The following is a 19849-nucleotide window of genomic DNA, read 5'->3' on the forward strand; positions in this document are numbered from 1 at the left end:
GTAGGTTTGATTTTAACTGTGGGGGTAAATGGATGTTGGCTAGAGTTGGGCCTGAACTGAAGCCCCATATTAGAATTCCAGATCCAAGTGTCCTGTCTCTGTAGTGGGCAGAATTAAAACCACAGATCTGAAAAATGCTGAAACTGAGATTGAATTCTAGATCCCAATTCAATTTTTTTTCAAAGTTAGAGGACTTCCTCCCAGGGCTGCCAGAGAGGCACAAAGTCTTACAATTTGAACAATGAACACACTCTGGGGGCTGCATACCTTGGTTTACCGAATTCCGTAAGTGTCCCCAGAGGAATCTTCTACCCAGACACAGGATAATTTATTGAAAGTCAGAGAAGTGGCTGTTTTAGCCATCACCACTCCTAGTGATTTTATTGTTTTAGCCTCGTGCTTGTTAAAGCTTGATTTCCCTTTCCGAACAGTTTGTGGGATCCACAGTTCCAAAAATAAACCCATAGCTACGTCAGTGTGACAAAACTTGGACGTTCAGAAATGAGAAGCTGCTCTACAGACATTTCTTTTGCTGCGAGAAATGATTTGCAAAACAAACCCAGCAGAGATTATTTATTACAAAACAAATACAAGTTATGGATATTCTAGAGGGAACCAACCTGAACGGGCAGATGGAGACTTGCTCGGCCTTTGACTTTATTATTTTCTAATTAACACTGAACACCAAAGCTATCTGAACACTACTGCACAGCACCCTGAAACTGACTGACACGGTATGTCTACACAGCAATCTGGAGCGAGTGGGAACGAGCCTCCACGCCCAGGTTGACAGACTTGGGCTAGAGGAGCTCATGCTATCGCTGTAAGAATAGCTGTGTAGAGAACACTTTGAAGTTGCGGCTCGGGCTGGAGCAGAGACTTGCAAGGCTAGGAAATGGCACTTGCCACTGACTAGACCTAGTTTGCCTAAAATGGAGCAGAATGCAGCCACTTATCTTCCTGGGTGGAACACGGCTCCTAGCTGCTCAGGTCAAACTGGAGCGGCACCTGTGGTCTCAGAGGGCCACACATTTATACTGAAGATGAACACAGCCATTGGCTGCATTGTAGAATGGTGTGAAACTTATTTGCCTTGTGGGATACACTTTGGTCCACCTGGTATTAGGGGATGGAACAGAGGAGAGTCAGAGGAAATAATCTGCATCTCAGTTAGCTCTGTAGACAGGGCCAGCTAATGGATAAACATCATTCTGAGCAAGCCAGAATCACAGCCCCCTTTGTATAAATGTTCCAGGATGAATGTGAATAATAAATCTATCACTCCACTAGTGCTCCCTGATTTGCAACACTCTGGGATGCTCTTCTATAATGCTGGCCCAGCGTTTGTTGGGAAAAATCCACTTGGAAGCCAATACCACTTTGATGAAGTTCTGCAGGCTACTGTACCTTCAAAAGCACTTTGCTAACCTGTAGACAAGCAATCATGAGGATTCTTAATGAGTGGGTTTCCATGGTGCAACAAATAAGTATGTTGGGACTGAACGTGATTATATTTCATAAAAGGCTTTGGTCACTCATCACTGTCAGTTTCAGGCTGCTTGAAATGTGCACATGCCTCATTCAAAGGCATATATACACTGTAGCAATCAATATAAATCTTTAAACGAAATAAAACAAATTTCATCCCATAAAGATCTAATTCATTAATATAATGGGGGTGGAGGAGAGAAAGGGTGGGAAGAATAAGTGCTCCCCTTGCACCACAGCGCCTGTATACATTTGCATGGAAAGGGTAACAGCTCTTTGGTAGGAGGTTTGAGTGTCACAATCATGAGATCCTGCTGAAATCCAGGTTGGACATCTTCAAATGTTCATTGTCAGGGTGATAAACTAGTAGAGAAATAAAGATCAACGGTTATGACTGATAATCCCAGCTACCACCATCAAACCCCGGGTGCAGGAGGAAAGGCCCTTGTAACAGCACCATCTTGTTGGTGCCGTACAATGCAGGGGAATTCTGATTTTTGTGCCAATGAGCTAGTTCCCTAGTTTAGTTGTAGTCAATACAAATATTTGTCAGCAAAGATAATGGCGAGATTCAAGCACTTAGTCATGACTAAGAGAAAGGCAACCAGACAAATTCTTCTCTCACCTACACCTGTAAATCTGAAGTAACTCAGTGGACTTTGCTGGAGTCACTCTGAATTTACAACAGTGTAAATAAGAGTAACATTTTAGTCCAATTATTACAAGGAAAGAAATCTTGGGATGCCAAAAAAGAAAATTTAATAATTCCCAGTAGCAGGGACAGAAGTTGAACCTCCACCTCCCCCTGACTCTCTCACACGGAACATGTTCAACATTAAGCTCGTTAGTTAAAAAAGGAATGCATTGTAGATCTCTAAGAATTAGTTTATTTATAATTATTTATTATTATACTGTGGTAGCACCTAAAGGCTTCCATTCCCATTGTGCTAGGAAATGTATCACCATCTAACAGCCAGATGGACCCTGCCCCAAAGAGCTCCTAATAATTGAAGTGTGGAATGAGAGGGAATAGATGGGCACAACAGAGAGATGGGGGAGCACAAGGAAACAATGAGAAGATACGGATCACCACAGTAACAAGAGGACAAAGTGCAGCAGCTGCCTGTCAGGCACGGCCTACAGTAAAGGGTGGTACGGATCCACAATGACTTAGAAAGAACCAGGAGGCATTTTTCTCCAATCAGCTGCACCCATTTGCCCCAGCAGTGAAGTGGGCCCAGAGAGAGTAAGGAGGAGAGACCCCAGAAAGAGGAGAGAAAGGGAGCAGTGACTATGAAATGGGGCGAGAAGGTGAAAAATCAGCTTGGAGGAGACAGAGTTATGTAGTAATGGTGAAATCCTGGCTCCCCTAAAGTCAATGGCAAAACCCCCCGCTGAATTCACTAGGGCTGGGATTATTCCCAATTTTTAAAAAGTGACAAAGTTCTAGAGCAGATTTCCAGGTTGTCAGTTTTAAAATGAAGTTATGATCATACCTCATTTATATTCAGGTTAATGAAGTCTCTGTTTTTCTTACTTAGTGCCAGGAATACCCCTGAAATAAACATCAGGACATCACAGTTATAAAGACTCCCCATTCACATTCATACACATAAGCAACCTGTCCTACTGTGAAGCACTATTTGTGACTGTTCCATAGAGAGGAAGGAGCTGGCTCTCTATAAAGGCTTAGATCACAAGTGACTGGTGAACCCTTAGAATGGGTTTGAGAACTGAAGTCCTTGTGAAGGCAAAATGGCCATTGACTTCACTGGGACTTTTGCCTGAGTATGGACTTCAGAAATGAATCCAAAGCTGGTGGTTTGGATGTGAGACACACCCAGATGTTTGGATACATGTCTTACTCCTGAGGGCATTCAGTGCCAAAAAATTAAAAATTCTGCACCAAAAAAATTAAAATTCTGTGCACAATATTTTAAAATTCTGCAAATTTTATTTGTCAAATAAATGTGGAGGCTCCAGCATGGTATTGGGGACCACAGCCCACTGGTGGCACAGAGGTGGGAGATCACTGTGCAGCTCTCCCTCACCACCCCCACCTGGGACACAGACTCAGCGGTGAGGCTGCACCCAACCCTGACAGTGCAAGGAGCAGGCCCTCCCCAGAAACACCCCAGAGCCCTGCTCCTCCATGCCAGGTGCACCAATTATGGGAGACAGGCTCAGCAAGGCAAGATCCAAATATGGAGGGGCTTAGTGTGGGGGGGAATCCAGGTGTGGGTTGAGAGGGTTCTGTGTGGAGCAATCTGGGTGTGGGTGGCTCAGTGGTGTAACCGGGTGCAGAGGGGATCTGGATGCACAGCGGCTTATTACGGGGTTCAGGGTGCAACGGTGATGGGACTCTGCAGGGGGTCCAGGTGAAGGTGGTTGGGGCTCAGCAGGGGGGGTCTGGGTGTGGGAGGGCTTGGGGGGTCCAGATGCTGGGGGAGTGGGGCTCAGTGGGGTGGGTATCCACGTGCAACTGGTTGGGGCTCAGTGGGGTGGGGATCTGGGAGTGGGTGGCTTGTCAGGGTGGTCCAGGTGCAGGGGGAATGGGGCTCATCGAAGGGGTTCTGAGTGCAGGGGGTGAGGCTCAGCGGGAGGGTCTGGGTATGAGAGGGTCTGGATGCACGGGGGTTGGGTGGATGGGGGAGCTCCCTATATAGGGATCCCTCCCCCTGCAGCTGAGGCGCAATGGATGCAGGAAGGGCAGGGGGGAGTTTGCAGAGCTTCCTGCAGCCAGGGAAGAAATCTGGAGGTGGGTCTGATCTAGCCCCGGATGCCGTGCAGGGGAAGAGGAAGTCCTATCCTCCCCAGCCCAGCGTAGCCCGGACTAGCAGCTGAGCTTGGTGCAAGGTAGGAACCACCAGCCGGCTCTTCCCCAGTCCCGCTTCCTGCCCCACAGTGATTTACCTCTCTGACAGCTGCCCTGGGCACACAAAACATACTGCTGGTGAGGGTCATATGACCACTCTTGTGGTTTCCCTTTGCTTCCCCATCAGAAAGTCATTTTTCTGCAGGAAGCAAAGAAATCTGCAGGGGACATAATTCTGCGCATGCACAGTGGCGCAGAATTCCCCCAGTAGTAACGTCTGAATTTTATCCAGACTATCTGCATTTCCTGATTCTAAAAAGTGATGGTGGGAATATAGCAGGAATACAGCAGAAATACGTACTCCCTCTCTGTGTTTTGACCCTTCAATTTCCAGCACAGGCTGGAACCACAAAGGAAAAAGGAGCAAAAAACTTAATAATATGGTTTAAGAAAGTTAACTAAACCGTTTTTGATCCTCATAAAGTGGTTGGGTTTGGTCTAAGGTTTGAGCAAGGGTCAGAGGATCACTTTAATTTAGGCTGATTTACCCATCCCTATTAATTGCTATTAGTCTGGACAGAGAAAGACCCCTGCATGCAAATGAATCAAGAACCAGAATTCATAGCTGTATTGTGGGTTATATTTTTCAGTCAAAAACCCAAACAAATAGTTTAAAAGTGTGCAATGTCAACACATGTGCATGTCTAACAATCCCTTACTTGACAGCATTTGAAACTGGGGCCTTCAAGATCGTAAGGCAGACCTCCAGTACTTGAGCTTGAGAAGTAACTCCACTAGTTGGTTGCGGCAGTAGACTTATCTTTTAGTGGACCAGCCTTTACCAGGGATATAACCCAAACTTTGTGAGTGTGTTACACATATGATTTCAGCAAAAGTGGATACTCACGGTTTGCATTCTCTAGGCGAATTAAGCAGTTTAGGAAGTCATCAAAATCAATATGGAACTGGTCATCAGCATATCTGAGGACAATCAGCTGCAGCAGGTAATTATTGAGTTGAAATCCTTTAAAAAACAAACAAACAAATACATAAATAAATAAAGAAGCAGCAGCAACAACCTAACTGACCTGAAAAGAAATCTGTGAGACTTTAATAAATAATCTAGTTATTCGTTGGAAATTTGTTCGTGGGCAAGTACTCTATGAACTGATTCCCTGTCTCTAGCAGAAACTGAGCTGACTGCAAACTGGTTTTCATTTAAAATCGATGTAGAATTCAGAAATAAGAATTTTTGAAATTTTGCAGTTTTCACTCTACAAATTGTTGTCTGTGTGAGTGAAAGTTCAGTCCCTGGTCAAGGATCTGCCCCATAGTATTTCTGTTTTCCCAACATAAATCAAATATTTCTTTTACCTGCAGCTGTTAGGGCACTACGAAGCTCATAGGAGGACATGGTGCCAGATTTATCAGAATCAAACTTAAGGTAGACATGCTGCATGGGGGAAAACATAGACATTCAGCATTTAGTACGTTAACAAATCTCATGTATTTGTAGCACATAAAGCAATGGAGTTTCATGTTCTAGATGCTTATCTTTAAAACTCTTGATGTAGCGCAAACTTTTAAGGAAGTTGAGAGGACTTTGATCTGGATCCAATCTGGTTGTGTAACTGAGGGTATATTTGGGATCAAGCTGTCTCTATCATATTTGTTATGAGCTGAGTGAAAGTTGTTATGGGTTGAGTTAAAACCTCATTGAGATCGGTAGGTGTGAACTCACTCTTCAATTAACATAACTGTAAGGGTGAGCCCCCACCTAAGACAAAAGGAGTATGTGAAACCGTCCAAAACTTTTTGCTGAGTATTTTGTGTGTGTGTACCTGTATGTGTGAGAGAGGCAGTGCTTAAAGTGGTCTGAAAGAAGTAATGGGGGTGGGGGGGTCTGTCACAACCTTAGCCTAATTTAATTTTCATGCACTTGATACAGACAGCTCACAATTTTTGCATACATATAATACACAACACATAAAATTTTTAGCTCAGTAAGGTATGTATACCTATTTGTGTAATGCAAATTACTAAAACAAAATATATCCTGAGAGTTTGAGGGGGGAAGGTCTGGGGGCTTTGTGAAATTCAGTGGGGTCTATTTGGGGATAGGGGGCTGGTGTGCAGTGAGATTCAATGGCGTTGGGGGTCTCTTTGGGAATAGGGACTGGGGAGGCATTAAGAGTGGGGTTGAGGGGGTTGCAGTGACAGTGGAGTTGGGGGATCTCTTGGAGGTGGGGGTGCAGTGAAAGTCAGTAGGATTGGGGGGTGTCTCGAGGGGGAGAGTGTGCAGTGACATTCAGTAGGGTCTGGGTCTCTCAGAGCATGGGGGTGCAGTGACAGTGGGGATCGGGGTTCTGTGAGATTCAATGGGCTTGGGGGGATCTCAGGAGTGGGGGTGCAATGACCCTGAGGTTGGGGGTCTCTGAGAGGATGGGATACAATGTGATTCAGTGGGGTTGGGGGCCTTATGGATGGGTGTGCAGTGAGTGTGGTTGGGGGTCTCTCAGGGTGCAGTAAAAGTGAAGTTTGGGGTCTCTCTTGAGGATGGGGGTCTAGTGATGGTGGGGTTGGGCGGGTCTCTCTGGGGCTAGAGAGTCTCCTTTGGGGGCCTGTTCTCTGCCTCCCATTCTTGCTGCTCCACACCCCATCCCTCTCTGCTGGCCTGGCTCTGAGCCTGCTCCTGCAAGGTGGTGGGGAGCTGGAGGGGTAGGGTCTGAAGCCCCCGTGGATTCTCCCAGCCCCATCCTGGCTTCTGGGCTGTGCCAGAGCTGGTCTCCCTATCTGAGCTGCTACATCTGCTGCTCCCCTGTCTCCTGTAGTTCCCAGCCCAAGGCTCTGCTCCTTCAGGGACACAGGCCCCCATCTGCATGATCGGCAGGCGAAGGAGCCAGGAAATGGGCACTACCTGTGGCCGAGCCCTGTGCTGTATGAGGAAGCAGCAGGAGCCTAGGGAGCTTATGAGGCAGGAGCTCTGGTAGATGCTCTGTGCCCCACATTAACCCCGCCGGAGCTTTACATTTCCCCACGTAGATCTGCAACCCCCTGTGATCACCCCCACTTTAATAAGGGAGAACATGTATGAGAGACACTCAGAGAGACAGCTGAAAGCAGTGGCTGACCCTGGAAGAAAGCTAAGGAGTGTTTTTTGGGTTAGGGTGCTGGCTGAAAAGAGCACTCTTGGTGCTATGAGCAAAAGAAGCTGTTTCCTGCTATTTGTTTCCTTCTGCCATCAGGGACACAGAGCTTTGCATGTTCTTTGTAAATAAACAAAACGGCATCAAAGAAACACCTGACTACCACCTGTTCCTACTCCTAACTGGAACAACTTACTAGACCCTGAATTTCTGGCTAGCCGCTTGGGTCAAAAGGGGAATTAGGAAGCATGCTGAGATGAAAATCAAACAGCACTGTTTATCAAGCTGAAGTAAAGTTCCACATTTTCCTTGTGGGACAGGATATATCGATGGTCACTCAATTCTGAATTAGTTATATCCATTGTTATATTCACTCTGAATGTTTTAATCAGAAATATCTGGAAATCTCTCCATTGGGGGCATGCATTTCTTAAGTGTACCAGTTTAAAAAAAATATCAAACATTTGTATTAAAGGACTGACAAAGTGAAGTGATCCAGAAAAACAATTGAGATTTTGGATGAAAAATCCAGGAAGCAGAAAATTGCAATGATCACATCTTGGATGTAGCATAAATTCAGAAAAGATTATTAATGACCCATGAGGAAACAATTATTGTGCCTTGAGATGCAATCCTGCAAACATATACTCACATGCTTAACTTTACTACCATAATAGTGTCATTGATTTCAAAGGGATTACTCATGGTAGTAAAGGTAAGTAAAGTGTGTAAGTGTTTGCAGAATTGGAGCCTAACCAGCTAACATTGTTCCAGACCCTCAGTATTGCTTACTGCTGAGGAGATAAACAATGGAACAAAATAACTCATCACATGACTATTTTCCACTAATCACAAGTCAGCATTTTCTTCTTGTGTGAAACAATAGGAACAGAATCCTCAAATGTTATTTTGATTAGCCTCCTATTAAAGCACATTTCTGAAATTCATTATCCCAAACATAGTTTCTTAGCTTACCAAAATTACTGATATTTCCAGTAAACCATTCTGGTTTGGGACAATGGAAAACTAAAAATTGGTCATACTTCCCAGAAGAAAAAACATTTTGAAGAGCTTGTGTTTTTAATCAATATTTTATGCTTTTGAAGATGTATGCCATTAGATTTTTGTCTCTGAAAATCATAGAAATAGAGGGCTGGAAGGGACCTTAAGAAGTCGTCTAGTAGTTCATCCTGTGCTGTGGCAGAATCAAGTATATCTAGACCATCTCTGAAGCGTGTTTGTCTGACATTTTCCTAAAAAACTCCAATGATAAAGACTCAAAATAACGAATACAGTCACATACCAGCCACTTCTTTAGTTTGTCCCAGAAAACCTTGAACTCATTAAATTCCAGTTTCCCATTACCACTGGACTAGTATAACCCACATTAAGGAAAAATACTGGTTAAGTGAAATCCCATGTTATGTCAATATCTACCAGTCATTCCTTTACTCAGATAACAATAGCTGCACTAGGAAGCCTATGATGCTGTTGAGAGCAAACAATTGCAATGATTGCTGTTGGAAACCTAGAACGTTGGGTGATAGCTCTGCTGAGTAACGTAGGGAGAACACTGTCCCAAAGCAAGAGCAGCTTTGGATTCCAATTAGATAGGAACGATTCAGAGAATTAAATAGATATGTGGCACAGTTGGCAACGGGCTTTGTTGCAAGGATAGGTTCCTGGATTAGTGGTTCTGTTGTGTGGTGTGTGGTTGCTGGTGAGTATTTGCTTCAGGTTGGAGGGCTGTCTGTAGGCAAGGACTGGCCTGTCTCCCAAGATTTGTGAGAGTGATGGGTCGTCCTTCAGGATAGGTTGTAGATCCTTGATGATGCGTTGGAGAGGTTTTAGTTGGGGGCTGAAGGTGACGGCTAGTGGCGTTCTGTTATTTTATTTGTTGGGCCTGTCCTGTAGTAGGTGACTTCTGGGTACTCTTCTGGCTCTGTCAATCTGTTTCTTCACTTCAGCAGGTGGGTATTGTAGTTGTAAGAATGCTTGATAGAGATCTTGTAGGTGTTTGTCTCTGTCTGAGGTGTTGGAGCAAATGCGGTGTGCCCACATATCTATTCAGGGGACACCATCATAGGGCCTAATCACATCAGCCACACTATCAGAGGCTCGTTCACCTGCACATCTATCAATGTGATATATGCCATCATGTGCCAGCAATGCCCTCTGCCATGTACATTGGGCAAACTGGACAGTCTCTACGTAAAAGAATAAATGGACACAAATCAGATGTCAAGAATTATAACATTCATAAACCAGTTGGAGAACACTTCAATCTCTCTGGTCACTCGATTTCTGATCTCAAAGTGACTATCCTTCAACAAAAAAAACTTCGAAAACAGACTCCAACAAGAGACTGCTGAATTGGAATTAATTTGCAAATTGGATACAATTAACTTAGGCTTGAATAGAGACTGGGAGTGGTTGAGTCATTACACTAAGTGAAACTATTTCCCCTTGTTTCAGAGTAACAGCCGTGTTAGTCTGTATTCGCAAAAAGAAAAGGAGTACTTGTGGCACCTTAGAGAATAACCAATTTATTTGAGCATAAGCTTTCGTGAGCCACAGCTCACTTCATCGGATGCATACTGTGGAAAGTGTAGAAGATCTTTTTATACACACAAAGCATGAACAAATACCTCCCCCCACCCCACTCTCCTGCTGGTAATAGCTTATCTAAAGTGATCACTCTCCTTACAATATGTATGATAATCAAGTTGGGCCATTTCCAGCACAAATCCAGGTTTTGGAAATGGCCCAACTTGATTATCATACACATTGTAAGGAGAGTGATCACTTTAGATAAGCTATTACCAGCAGGAGAGTGGGGTGGGGGGAGGTATTTTTTCATGCTTTGTGTGTATAAAAAGATCTTCTACACTTTCCACAGTATGCATCCGATGAAGTGAGCTGTAGCTCACGAAAGCTTATGCTCAAATAAATTGGTTAGTCTCTAAGGTGCCACAAGTACTCCTTTTCTTATTTCCCCTTGTTTATTCCTTCCCCACCCACCCCACACTGTTTCTCAGATGTTCTTGTTAACTCCTGGAAATGTGCTGGAAATGGCACACCTTGATTATCACTTCAAAAGGTCTTCTCTCCCCCCACTCCACTCTCCTGCTGGTAATAGCTCATTTTAAGTGATCACTCTCCTTACAAAGTATATTTTTTCATGGTCTGTGTGTATATATAAAATCTGCTCACTGTACTTTCCACTTTATGCATCCGATGAAGTGAGCTGTAGCTCACGAAAGCTTATGCTAAATAAATTGGTTAGTCTCTAAGGTGCCACAAGTACTCCTTTTCTTTTTGCGAATACAGACTAACACGGCTGCTACTCTGAAACAATAGGATTGTAAAGGTGCTCAAGCACTTCTGAAAATCAGACCACTTACTTGGATGCCTAAGCGTGGATTTAGGTGCTGAACTTCACACACTCAGGTTTGAAAACTTAGGCCAGAGTAGTTTTAGAAGCAGCCATCTTCTATAGAGTGGCACTTCCCACTATTCAGCAAAAGAATAAATGGTCTCCGGTTTTATTAAAAACTGGGCAGATTTGCTTGAGAGCCTCACAAATCTTAACCATTTTTAACCAGCCTGGGCTGAGTTTTGAGTTGGTAGCTGTGACTCAAACCAGAGGCAGTTTTGTTTTGTTTGGGCTTTTATTGCAAGTATTTGTGAGGAGGTGCCACAAATAACAAGGGCTGGAGAAACAAAAACAAAAGAGGAGAACTTAGTAGCTGGATAGGAGATGGATACAGCAAGCAGCAGCCAGCTGCTATGTTAGGGCTGTGGCTGCTTGGTCTGCAATATTAAATGGCCAGCTATCAGGGGAGCAGGCTCAGCAAAAGTACCTATGAAAGGGAAGAAGCTATTCTAGGAAGCTTCAGTAGTGATCAGGCAGCTCTAAGACAGCTGTTTCTTGGGAAGGAACTGGATTTCCACTTTTTCGAATGCAAGGATCTGGTTGACAGTTATTTCCAGATTTTTCAGATTTCTGCCCAGTAGTTGAAATAACAACATCTTTTATATAAATAAAATGAGTGAGATTTTCAGAAGAGCTCAGACATGGACTACACTGAAGTCTTTGATATAACCTGAATGCTTTTGAAAAGTCCCACTTTAAGTTTCTATAATAAAAGCTGGAATACAATTTTGACACCATCAGTTTGTTGTGCTTAGTGTACCTCCACTATTTCACAATATTGCACTCATGTCTAGCATCGGGGATGAAAAAGCTCTCTCAGGGCACTTGCATACATTCAGTGCCAGTGTGGCCCCAGAGAATTCACATCAGCATTTATGTGAAAGGATACATCCATGAGAGAGATGATGTTTCTACATGTCATGAGGCTTACGTTCTCGAATGCGATGGTGTTTGCTGAAAAAGCATAACAATCAAGTTAAATAAGAAATAAAGTCATTGGGCATAAACTTAAAGTCTCAAAAATTAACAATGGACAAAAGTGGAACAATGCACTTCATAAAGAAAGATATAGTTCCAAAGATACTCCTATGACCACTACCAACTCTGCTGCCTCTATTCACATGAGGAACCTCCAGCGACTTCAGTTAAAATCTCATTCAATAGGACTACTCAAAAGAGTAAGAGTTGCAGGACTAGCTTTGTAAAAATCCTTTAAAAATCTTAAATATAATGACATTATTAACAGTCAAGCAGGGATTGACCATCTCATCAATCTGATGATTCAGAGTAGAGCTGATAGAATCACAGTTTCAAAACCATATGTCTATATATTTTATGCATTTATTGTTGTCTTAAGGGGTGTTACACACACTTTTGAATTAGCCACTAAAAAATAATTGCCTGATCCAAAGCTCAATGCAGTCACTGGGAGTCTAATGGGACCCACCATTATTGACTTCACTGGGTGTTGGATCAGTCCCTTAGAATTTACTTTAGGTAACATTTTCAGAAACGCCTATGGACTTAGGCACTTCTGAACATTTTACCTTTTAACACAACTATTAAACATTTTGATTTCCTGTGTTTTCATGATGAGGGGGAGAGAACCAACCAACCAGAATCGGAGTAGTATAATAGTGCAACAGGATGCACCTGCCATTTAAGATTTGAGAGACCTGTAAGCCAGCACTTCCCTCTCCCAATTGTGACTTTTTAAAATATCTATGGAGCAGAAAATGTGGTCAGTGAAGGGAGGAAGTTGTCTTGGGGAGGTGAGCTGGGATCTGTAGAACACCACACTGCTGACTCAGCACATAGGCCCTGAGACAGGAGCCTTATAAGCAGGGTGCTCCAGACCTCTCCTCTCCTTTGGTGGTAAGAACAGACTGGGGTAGTTCCCAACTGGCCTTGCTCTGGGATCCAGGGGTGTGGAATTGCTGGGAAATGTCATTTCCCTAGCAACTAATTTGGAATCCTGATCTGGGCAATGCATGCTGTACGCAGCTGAACCCATTTTGTTTCTGAGGCAAACTCTTTTGAGGAGCATCTACAATTTCTAAAGTAACTGGAGGTCCTTTGTGCTGCTTGTTTGATGAGTCAAACCAAAGCCCTGGGCAGGGGGAGGGTTTTTTTTCTTCTGTTTCTAATCTTTGGCCTGCCACAGATAGCGACAGGCCCAGATCTGCAAAAGTATTTGGGTTCATAACTCCCATTAATTCAGTGGGAGTTGAGTGCCTAAGTATTTTGAGGCTCTGGGCTGTATGGACTCAATCCTGAGTTAAGTGGAAGGGGAAATCTGCTGAACTACACCTATAACTGCAGAGCGTGGTAAGATGTTCACCAACCTCAACGCAACAAGCCCTTGCCACCTCCCCATATCCTGCATGACTACATAGTTCCCAAAAGGAGCACAGCTGGAGGTTGAGGATGGGCTGTTCCTGAAAGTGCTGAGCCCAGATTCATAGGATGATAACAAAGTGCTCAGCAGCAGATGCACCAGAACAACCGGAGACCAGAGAAATGGGTGACGCATTGCTAAGCATGCTTCATCAAAGTATCCCACAGTGCTCAACAAACCTGAGGAGATGATTAACAAACTAAGCGAAATAGGTCTTTGTAATCCACACTGCATATTTCTTAACTGTCTATGGCCAAATACTGTTCTTGGTTACTGTGGTGTAAATTTGGAGTGATTCCACTGACTTCAAGTGAGTCCATCAGGATTCACATCAGTGTAACTGGGAGCAGAATTTATCCCTTCTTATACAGAGGCCACTTAGAACATAAGAACAGCCATACTGGGTCAGACCAAAGGTCCATCAAGCCCAGTATCCTGTCCTCTGACAGTTGGCAAAAGTAAACTGGACAAATGCCCAGTTTTGCCAAAAAAGCGGGTGCGACCCTTAGTGGGGTGCGACCCCTATCAGGGTGCAGAGGAATGGGGGGGAGGGAGCAAGTGGCAATGCCAGCCCTGTGTGGGAGGGAGGTCTTGGGAGAGTGGCTTGGGCCAGGCCATCCCCACATGGGTTGGTGGCAGGGGGTCTTGGGTCAGCCCCACATGCAGGAGTTGGGGGGCCTCGGGCTGGTCCCAAATGGGCAGGGGTAGGGAGGGACTTCAGGCCAGCCCCAAGCAGACAGGTGGCAGAGGGGGCTCGGGCTGGCCCCATGTGTGTGGGGGAGAGAGGGGTGCCTCGGGCCAGCTCCACATGAGCAAGAGGCAGGGAGGGCTGGGCGAGGGGACTTGCGGGGGGGCAGGGAGCGGGTCTTGGGCTGGCCCAGTGTGGTGTCCCGTTTTCCCTTTAGGAAAATATGGTCATCCTACTGAAGTGAAGCCACTTCAGGGTTGAAACCAAACAACTGTGTAAGAACACTCTGCAGAGCTACAGAACAGCTGAGGATGGAAAGTGAAGAACACTGTGTCACACTGGAAGCTACAGGGTAATTACAGGTAGGAATTAAATAACAGCAGCTGTGTTTATGTTCTCATTTTGTGGACCTAGTGTGCCTTGTGCATGAGCAGATATTTAGTGGGCATTGATGCTATTCAGTGAATGGAGCACTTGCTGAGATGAGCACACACAGACTTCCTGCATACTCCCATCAAATGTAAACACAAGCTGCTGTTTGTATTGTGGAGAATGGCTTGGAGTTTCCTTTTCCTTGACTATTTTAAGAATCAGAAATCCAAATGAAATTTAGATACCCCAGAAAACCAGAGAACATTAGTTCTGCTCCCAGTAACTCACTGAATCTCATATTCTTCAGGAGGATAAAAAATAGACTTTTTACTTTTCACAATTTCTTCTTTGGTTTTGTCACTATTTCGTTACTATTATCATCATTTGTTTGTTTTATGGTACTGCCTAGAGACCCTGTCCAACATGGAGGCCATATTGTGCTAGGCACTGAACATACACATAACAAGAGACAGTCCTTGTCTCAAAGAGATTACAATCTAAATAGACAAGACAGATGAAGGGTGGATGAAAGGAAATATGATCCCCATTTTACAGATGGGGAACTGAGAGATTAAATGATTTTGCCTAGGTTATGGTATAGGTAGTATCTCCTGAATCTCAGTCCACTGCCTTAGCCATAAGTCAATCCTCTTTCTCCAGAGCCGGGAACTGGCATCACTGACCTGAAATGGATTTTGTTGGGACACAGCGTAGGCTAGGGGTTACGTCAGGGAACTTGGGTTCTGTAACCCGACTCTGCCACTGACTTGCTGTGTGACATTATGCAAGTTACTAGGCAGTGCCTCGGTTTTCCCACCTGTAAAGTGGGGATAATATCCACTTTTATAAAGCCCTTTGAAGTCCTTGGATGAAAGCCGCTATATAAGTGCAAATAAAGTTGTTAACACTTACTTTTTTTTAATACAGCATTCAGAACGTATTCAAGTTCTTCTGCAGTTATCTCCATGTCCTAGAGTTGAGAAATTAAAGCAGCTGTTACTTTTGTGTGTCTAGATTCAGACATATTGAAAGCCTAACAGAATGCAAATAGCATCCATCTGACAACCACAAAACTCTACTGCACTACTGTCACTGGGTTTACAGCTTGCCGCTGAAATCCAAGAAATAGTGAATCACACAAACAACAGAAGGACTTAAAAAAAAGGAGGAGATGGCAAAATACAACTGAGCTGCTCACTGACATGCTACATGGAATCACAGTTCTTCTCAAACAGGAGGTGTTTATTTAAACAAAATGACTGCAGCTTCAGACACAAACAGGCTCCCTCACAGCTTGTGTTCTAGTGTTGTCTCCTTTGTTTACCAGGGACCACGCCATCAGGAACTTTATAAAGGACACAGAGACATCTAGAGGCTGAATATATACTGCAAGTAAACTTATTACATATGGAACCCTGAATTTTTACTTCACATGGAATTATGTGACAACAGACTTATATTTTCCAGCTACATAGAGTTGTTCCCATCCCAGTTTTTTCAAGACATTCATGATTTTTATAGTTTCATAAAGTATAAAGCTAGATGGGATCATCAGACCTCCTGCATTTCACAGGCCATTGAACTTCATCCAATACCCCTATGTTGAGCCCAATGATGTCAGCTAAACTAAAGCATTTTAGTCCCCAGGAGACAAAACTATTGTGTGCCACAAGCAGAGAACAGGAAAGACCACTGCCCACGGCCCCTGTGATGCCAGTGAATTGATTGGCTTTGATGAACCTGGCAAGTGATACATGGCCCATGCAGCAGAGGAGGCAACCCTCTCCCCCAGTTTCCTTGCTAATCTGACCTGGGAGAAAATTCCTTCCTGACCCAAAATCTGGTGATCACACGAACAAGACTCACCAGCCTGATTGCACCACCTCAGAGCACCAGCCCACCCCAGCTGGAATCACGTCTCTACCTGTGGCATATCTCCGCTGTGTCAGAGGAAGGTGAGGCCTCCTCCCCGAAGATTACAAGTGTGTATTGGGGAAAAACTTCCTTACTGACCTCCTCAGGGGACCACCTAAAGCCCTGAAGCATGACCAGTAACCAGTCATGACCATAAGACAAAGCTAAAAGCATTCTGAGTACGCACTCACCTCTCCTGCAACCTGTTTAAACAATGCCCGGAACTGTTTTTCTTCTTCTGTTTCTTGTTGTGGTGTGGTTGGTTTAGGGGGCTACAAGAACAGGGATAATTAAACGTATCAGAGAGCTAACATTCATTCTTGCACACAGATTATGAGTAACAGTCACAGTAACACACTTTAAGGTAGAAGGGAGCACCAGACCATCTAGTCTGGCCTCCTGTATATCATAGGGCAGTGACACAGCCAGCACCCGCCCACTAAACCCAACCACTGAAACGAGACCTAAGTATTACAGTCCATAGGTAACTAAATTATGATGTGTCACAGGCAGAGAACAGGAGGAACTGAGATGCACCAATGCTTGAGGCCCCTGCAATTGCAGGGTAACAATTAAGCAAGCCAGCCATTCTTTCAGCGCATTTAGGAGAGCTATGCATTTTGAAACAGATACACCTTTCAGATTTTATCATCTTTTGTATGAAAAACTTAACCCTCCCTGGCACTCAATGTCTCAGAAATGTTCACCTTTCATTTCCGATAGCCCATGCTATTGTGTACTCTTAAGGTGTAGGCAGAGCACTGGAGCTGAACAGCTGATCAATGGTGGCCTCCAATGCTACACTGTCTCAAAACTATCAGTTTTCCATTTTATAACCACTTTCAGCCAAGTGAAGCCTGGGATAAACAGGTGCAACTGTCATGGACGTCTCCGGGCCAAATTCAGTGGTGATATTAACTGCTGTGTGAAATACAAGGCTGGGTGTAAGTTGATTGTAAAATAGATGTGGGCAGCAAAGTAGTGTAACTTGCCCTGCTTTGGCACTCAGTGGCTGTGCAAAATGAATGCAACTTGCATTCCAATGCACTGGAAAGGTATGCGCCGAAGGAAAATCAATTAAGTGAGGAAGGTCCCACACTGTGCCCAACACTGCCATAAAATAAGTAGTATAAGTTACTGTATAGCCACTGAATGCCAACATGGTGGAAATTACATTGATTTGACACACTCATTTTTCTGACCAATATACCCCCGACATGACACTCAGCCCACCATTTATCTACTACCATTCAGATGCCAGATGGCAGGCACTTTAATAGCTAGGCTAGATGAATAGATGTATATCACTAATGACTGTGACCTTGAGAATCTGGAAATGTGAAGCTCAATTTGTTACCCAGTCTCTGGAAGCAAGGGAAAACTGAGTGAAATATTGCCAAAGAGATGCAAAGCTGAATCTTGGCTTACTTTCCTTCCGCAAGCATTTCCACTGAAACCAGTGGGACTATTTGCAGGAATAAGGTGAACAAGATCTAGCTCAGTCAATACCCAAACATAGTGACTACAAAGTGGTTCAAGGGCTGCCTGTCAGATTTTTTTTAAGCATAAACATCAGTTTAATGTTCAGCAGCAAAAATTGTCTAATCATTTTTATGAAAATGCAATATCAAGCTTCTGACCCCAAAATGTTCTGAGAATGTGTATGCATGTTTGAGTGTGAATAGGTTCTGTGGCCCGAACTGTGTAATACTGCATAGTATGGCTAATGGGCAGATCCTCAGCTGGTGCACATTGGCTCAGGTCCATTGATTTCAGTAGCTATGCTGATTTATACCAGCTGAAGAGCCAGTCCTTAATTTCTTTCTGGTTTCAGCTGCCTAACAGCAAACAATTGGAAGAATTATTAATTATTATGATTGTATTATTAGGGTTGTTTTACTAAGCCCAACACAACTGTATATTTCACATACACAAGGTTGACATTTTCATAACATTCACTTGAAATGAAAAAGTACAAATAGAGCATAATGGATTATGCTGACTTATCCAGTCCTTATTTTAGCTCTGTAGATTTACCTCTGGGAGATTAATGTCAATGTTTCCATCCACATTCCTGAGGAAAACAAAAACGTACTCAATAACAAAAGACTTTGCTGGGGATCCTTTCTGTTTAAATTTTCCAGGAGTAAAAGCAAATACGGTATTTTTACTGAACAAATTATTCACTTTGGTGAAATTCATCCCCATGCAGCGGGTCAGGTCTTTGCATCACATAAGCTCAAAACAGAGCTTAAGTGGTTCCTAGGCCTAGTCTGAGCCATCTCTACAGGGGCTGATTTCAATTTTTATACGTTGTGCAAATGCTTTTTAAAAATAACATATTCTTTACTAAACATGGTCATTCACACAGGAAACAAACAGGAATATTATTACATTTGCAGAACAATATATACTATGGAGCAGCTACTAACTCTTCACAGTTAAGGTTGCAATTGAGTTTTCATTACAAGTCTGATTTCCCCACCTCCTAATACCCACAAAAATAGTCAGAGTGGGCTAAAAATTGGGAAATTAAGTCTGGAGCTATGGTAGAAATTTTCTACCACATCTTAAATGCATTGAAAAAGGGGTTTCTGATTTAAGCCCTCCTGAAATAGGAGCGTTCACCAGAGTTCAAAAACTCATCAAATTCTTTCTTCCCCACTTTGTAGCAAAAAACTTGCCAATCCTCTCCCACAAAAAAAACAAAACAAAAAACAAACAAAAAAAACCCAACCAAACAAAAACAACACACCCAACAACAACAAACAAAAAGAAAAGGGGAAAAGCCTAGATTACTAGATTCCCCTGGCTGAGATCTAATGCACAGCACCACGGGTTAACTTTTGTTAATTACAAGAGTTGCTTTGGCAATGAACTCCATTTAGTTCATTGGGAGCCTCACATAGCAGGCAAGGGCATGCAGGAAGTGGACGGGAGGGATGCTTCTTCATCTCTGGGGTCTCTTGTCTGGAGCAAGATGGGGAGAATGCCCTCAGGAATCTCTCATGGTTCTTAAAAAAGCCAATTAACATGGCTGGTGTGTGAGAGTTTTGGAAGTTGCAGGAGGCCTGTTTGACTGACCACCCTCCACTGATTACTTACTCTGTGATGGCTTTTTTCTCAGAGAAGATTCTCAGGCAGAAGTCAGCTTCCTGGTGTGGCTCAAAAGTAGTAGGAACAATAACATAATCCCCAGGTGGCAGCTTGACTCGGTCAGAGACTTCCCTTAAGTTAATGTAGGTTTTGCTCCTTGCCTTGGAAGGGTTGTATCTGAAAAAGTCTTTGTTCAAGTGTCCATCTTTGCTAGGGCTCTGCAATGGAATTTGAAGCAGGGATTTCAGTTTTATTCATTATTGTGTGCAAAGTAACTGATGTGCATGGTTCAGATATGTCAGATTCCCACCTCCCTTCTTGATCTAGAATCATAGGGCCAGATACATGCATGATTCACTGGCTCCAGGATCAGGAAGTCACCATTAGCCACGGGCACTCCTCTCACCTTATTCTCCTGTGCTGAATGGAGCTTGGATACCAGGGGAATCTAGCTCTCAGACTTTAAGGCATTTTATGCAGGGGCTCTAGGATGGAG

The 19849-nt window shown here is 43.7% G+C and overlaps 1 protein-coding gene across 1 annotated transcript in view; it reads right to left on the reverse strand.

Moving 5' to 3' along the window:
* Positions 1-569: 569 nt before the first annotated feature.
* CAPN9 (calpain 9) overlaps positions 570-19849 on the reverse strand; it is a 48555-nt gene continuing 29275 nt past the window's right edge. The window contains exons 11-20 of the mRNA XM_048843916.2: positions 19363-19571; positions 18295-18331; positions 16449-16529; positions 15256-15313; positions 11775-11839; positions 8753-8821; positions 5678-5756; positions 5211-5327; positions 2985-3043; positions 570-1851 (exon numbers count right to left, since the gene is read on the reverse strand). Of these exons, the coding sequence (XP_048699873.2) occupies positions 1825-1851; positions 2985-3043; positions 5211-5327; positions 5678-5756; positions 8753-8821; positions 11775-11839; positions 15256-15313; positions 16449-16529; positions 18295-18331; positions 19363-19571 (801 nt within the window). The 3' untranslated portion in view covers positions 570-1824. The remainder of the gene's footprint in view (positions 1852-2984; positions 3044-5210; positions 5328-5677; positions 5757-8752; positions 8822-11774; positions 11840-15255; positions 15314-16448; positions 16530-18294; positions 18332-19362; positions 19572-19849) is intronic.

The sequence above is a fragment of the Caretta caretta genome, chromosome 3 (genome assembly GCF_965140235.1).
Source record: "Caretta caretta isolate rCarCar2 chromosome 3, rCarCar1.hap1, whole genome shotgun sequence".
NCBI lineage: Eukaryota > Metazoa > Chordata > Testudines > Cheloniidae > Caretta > Caretta caretta.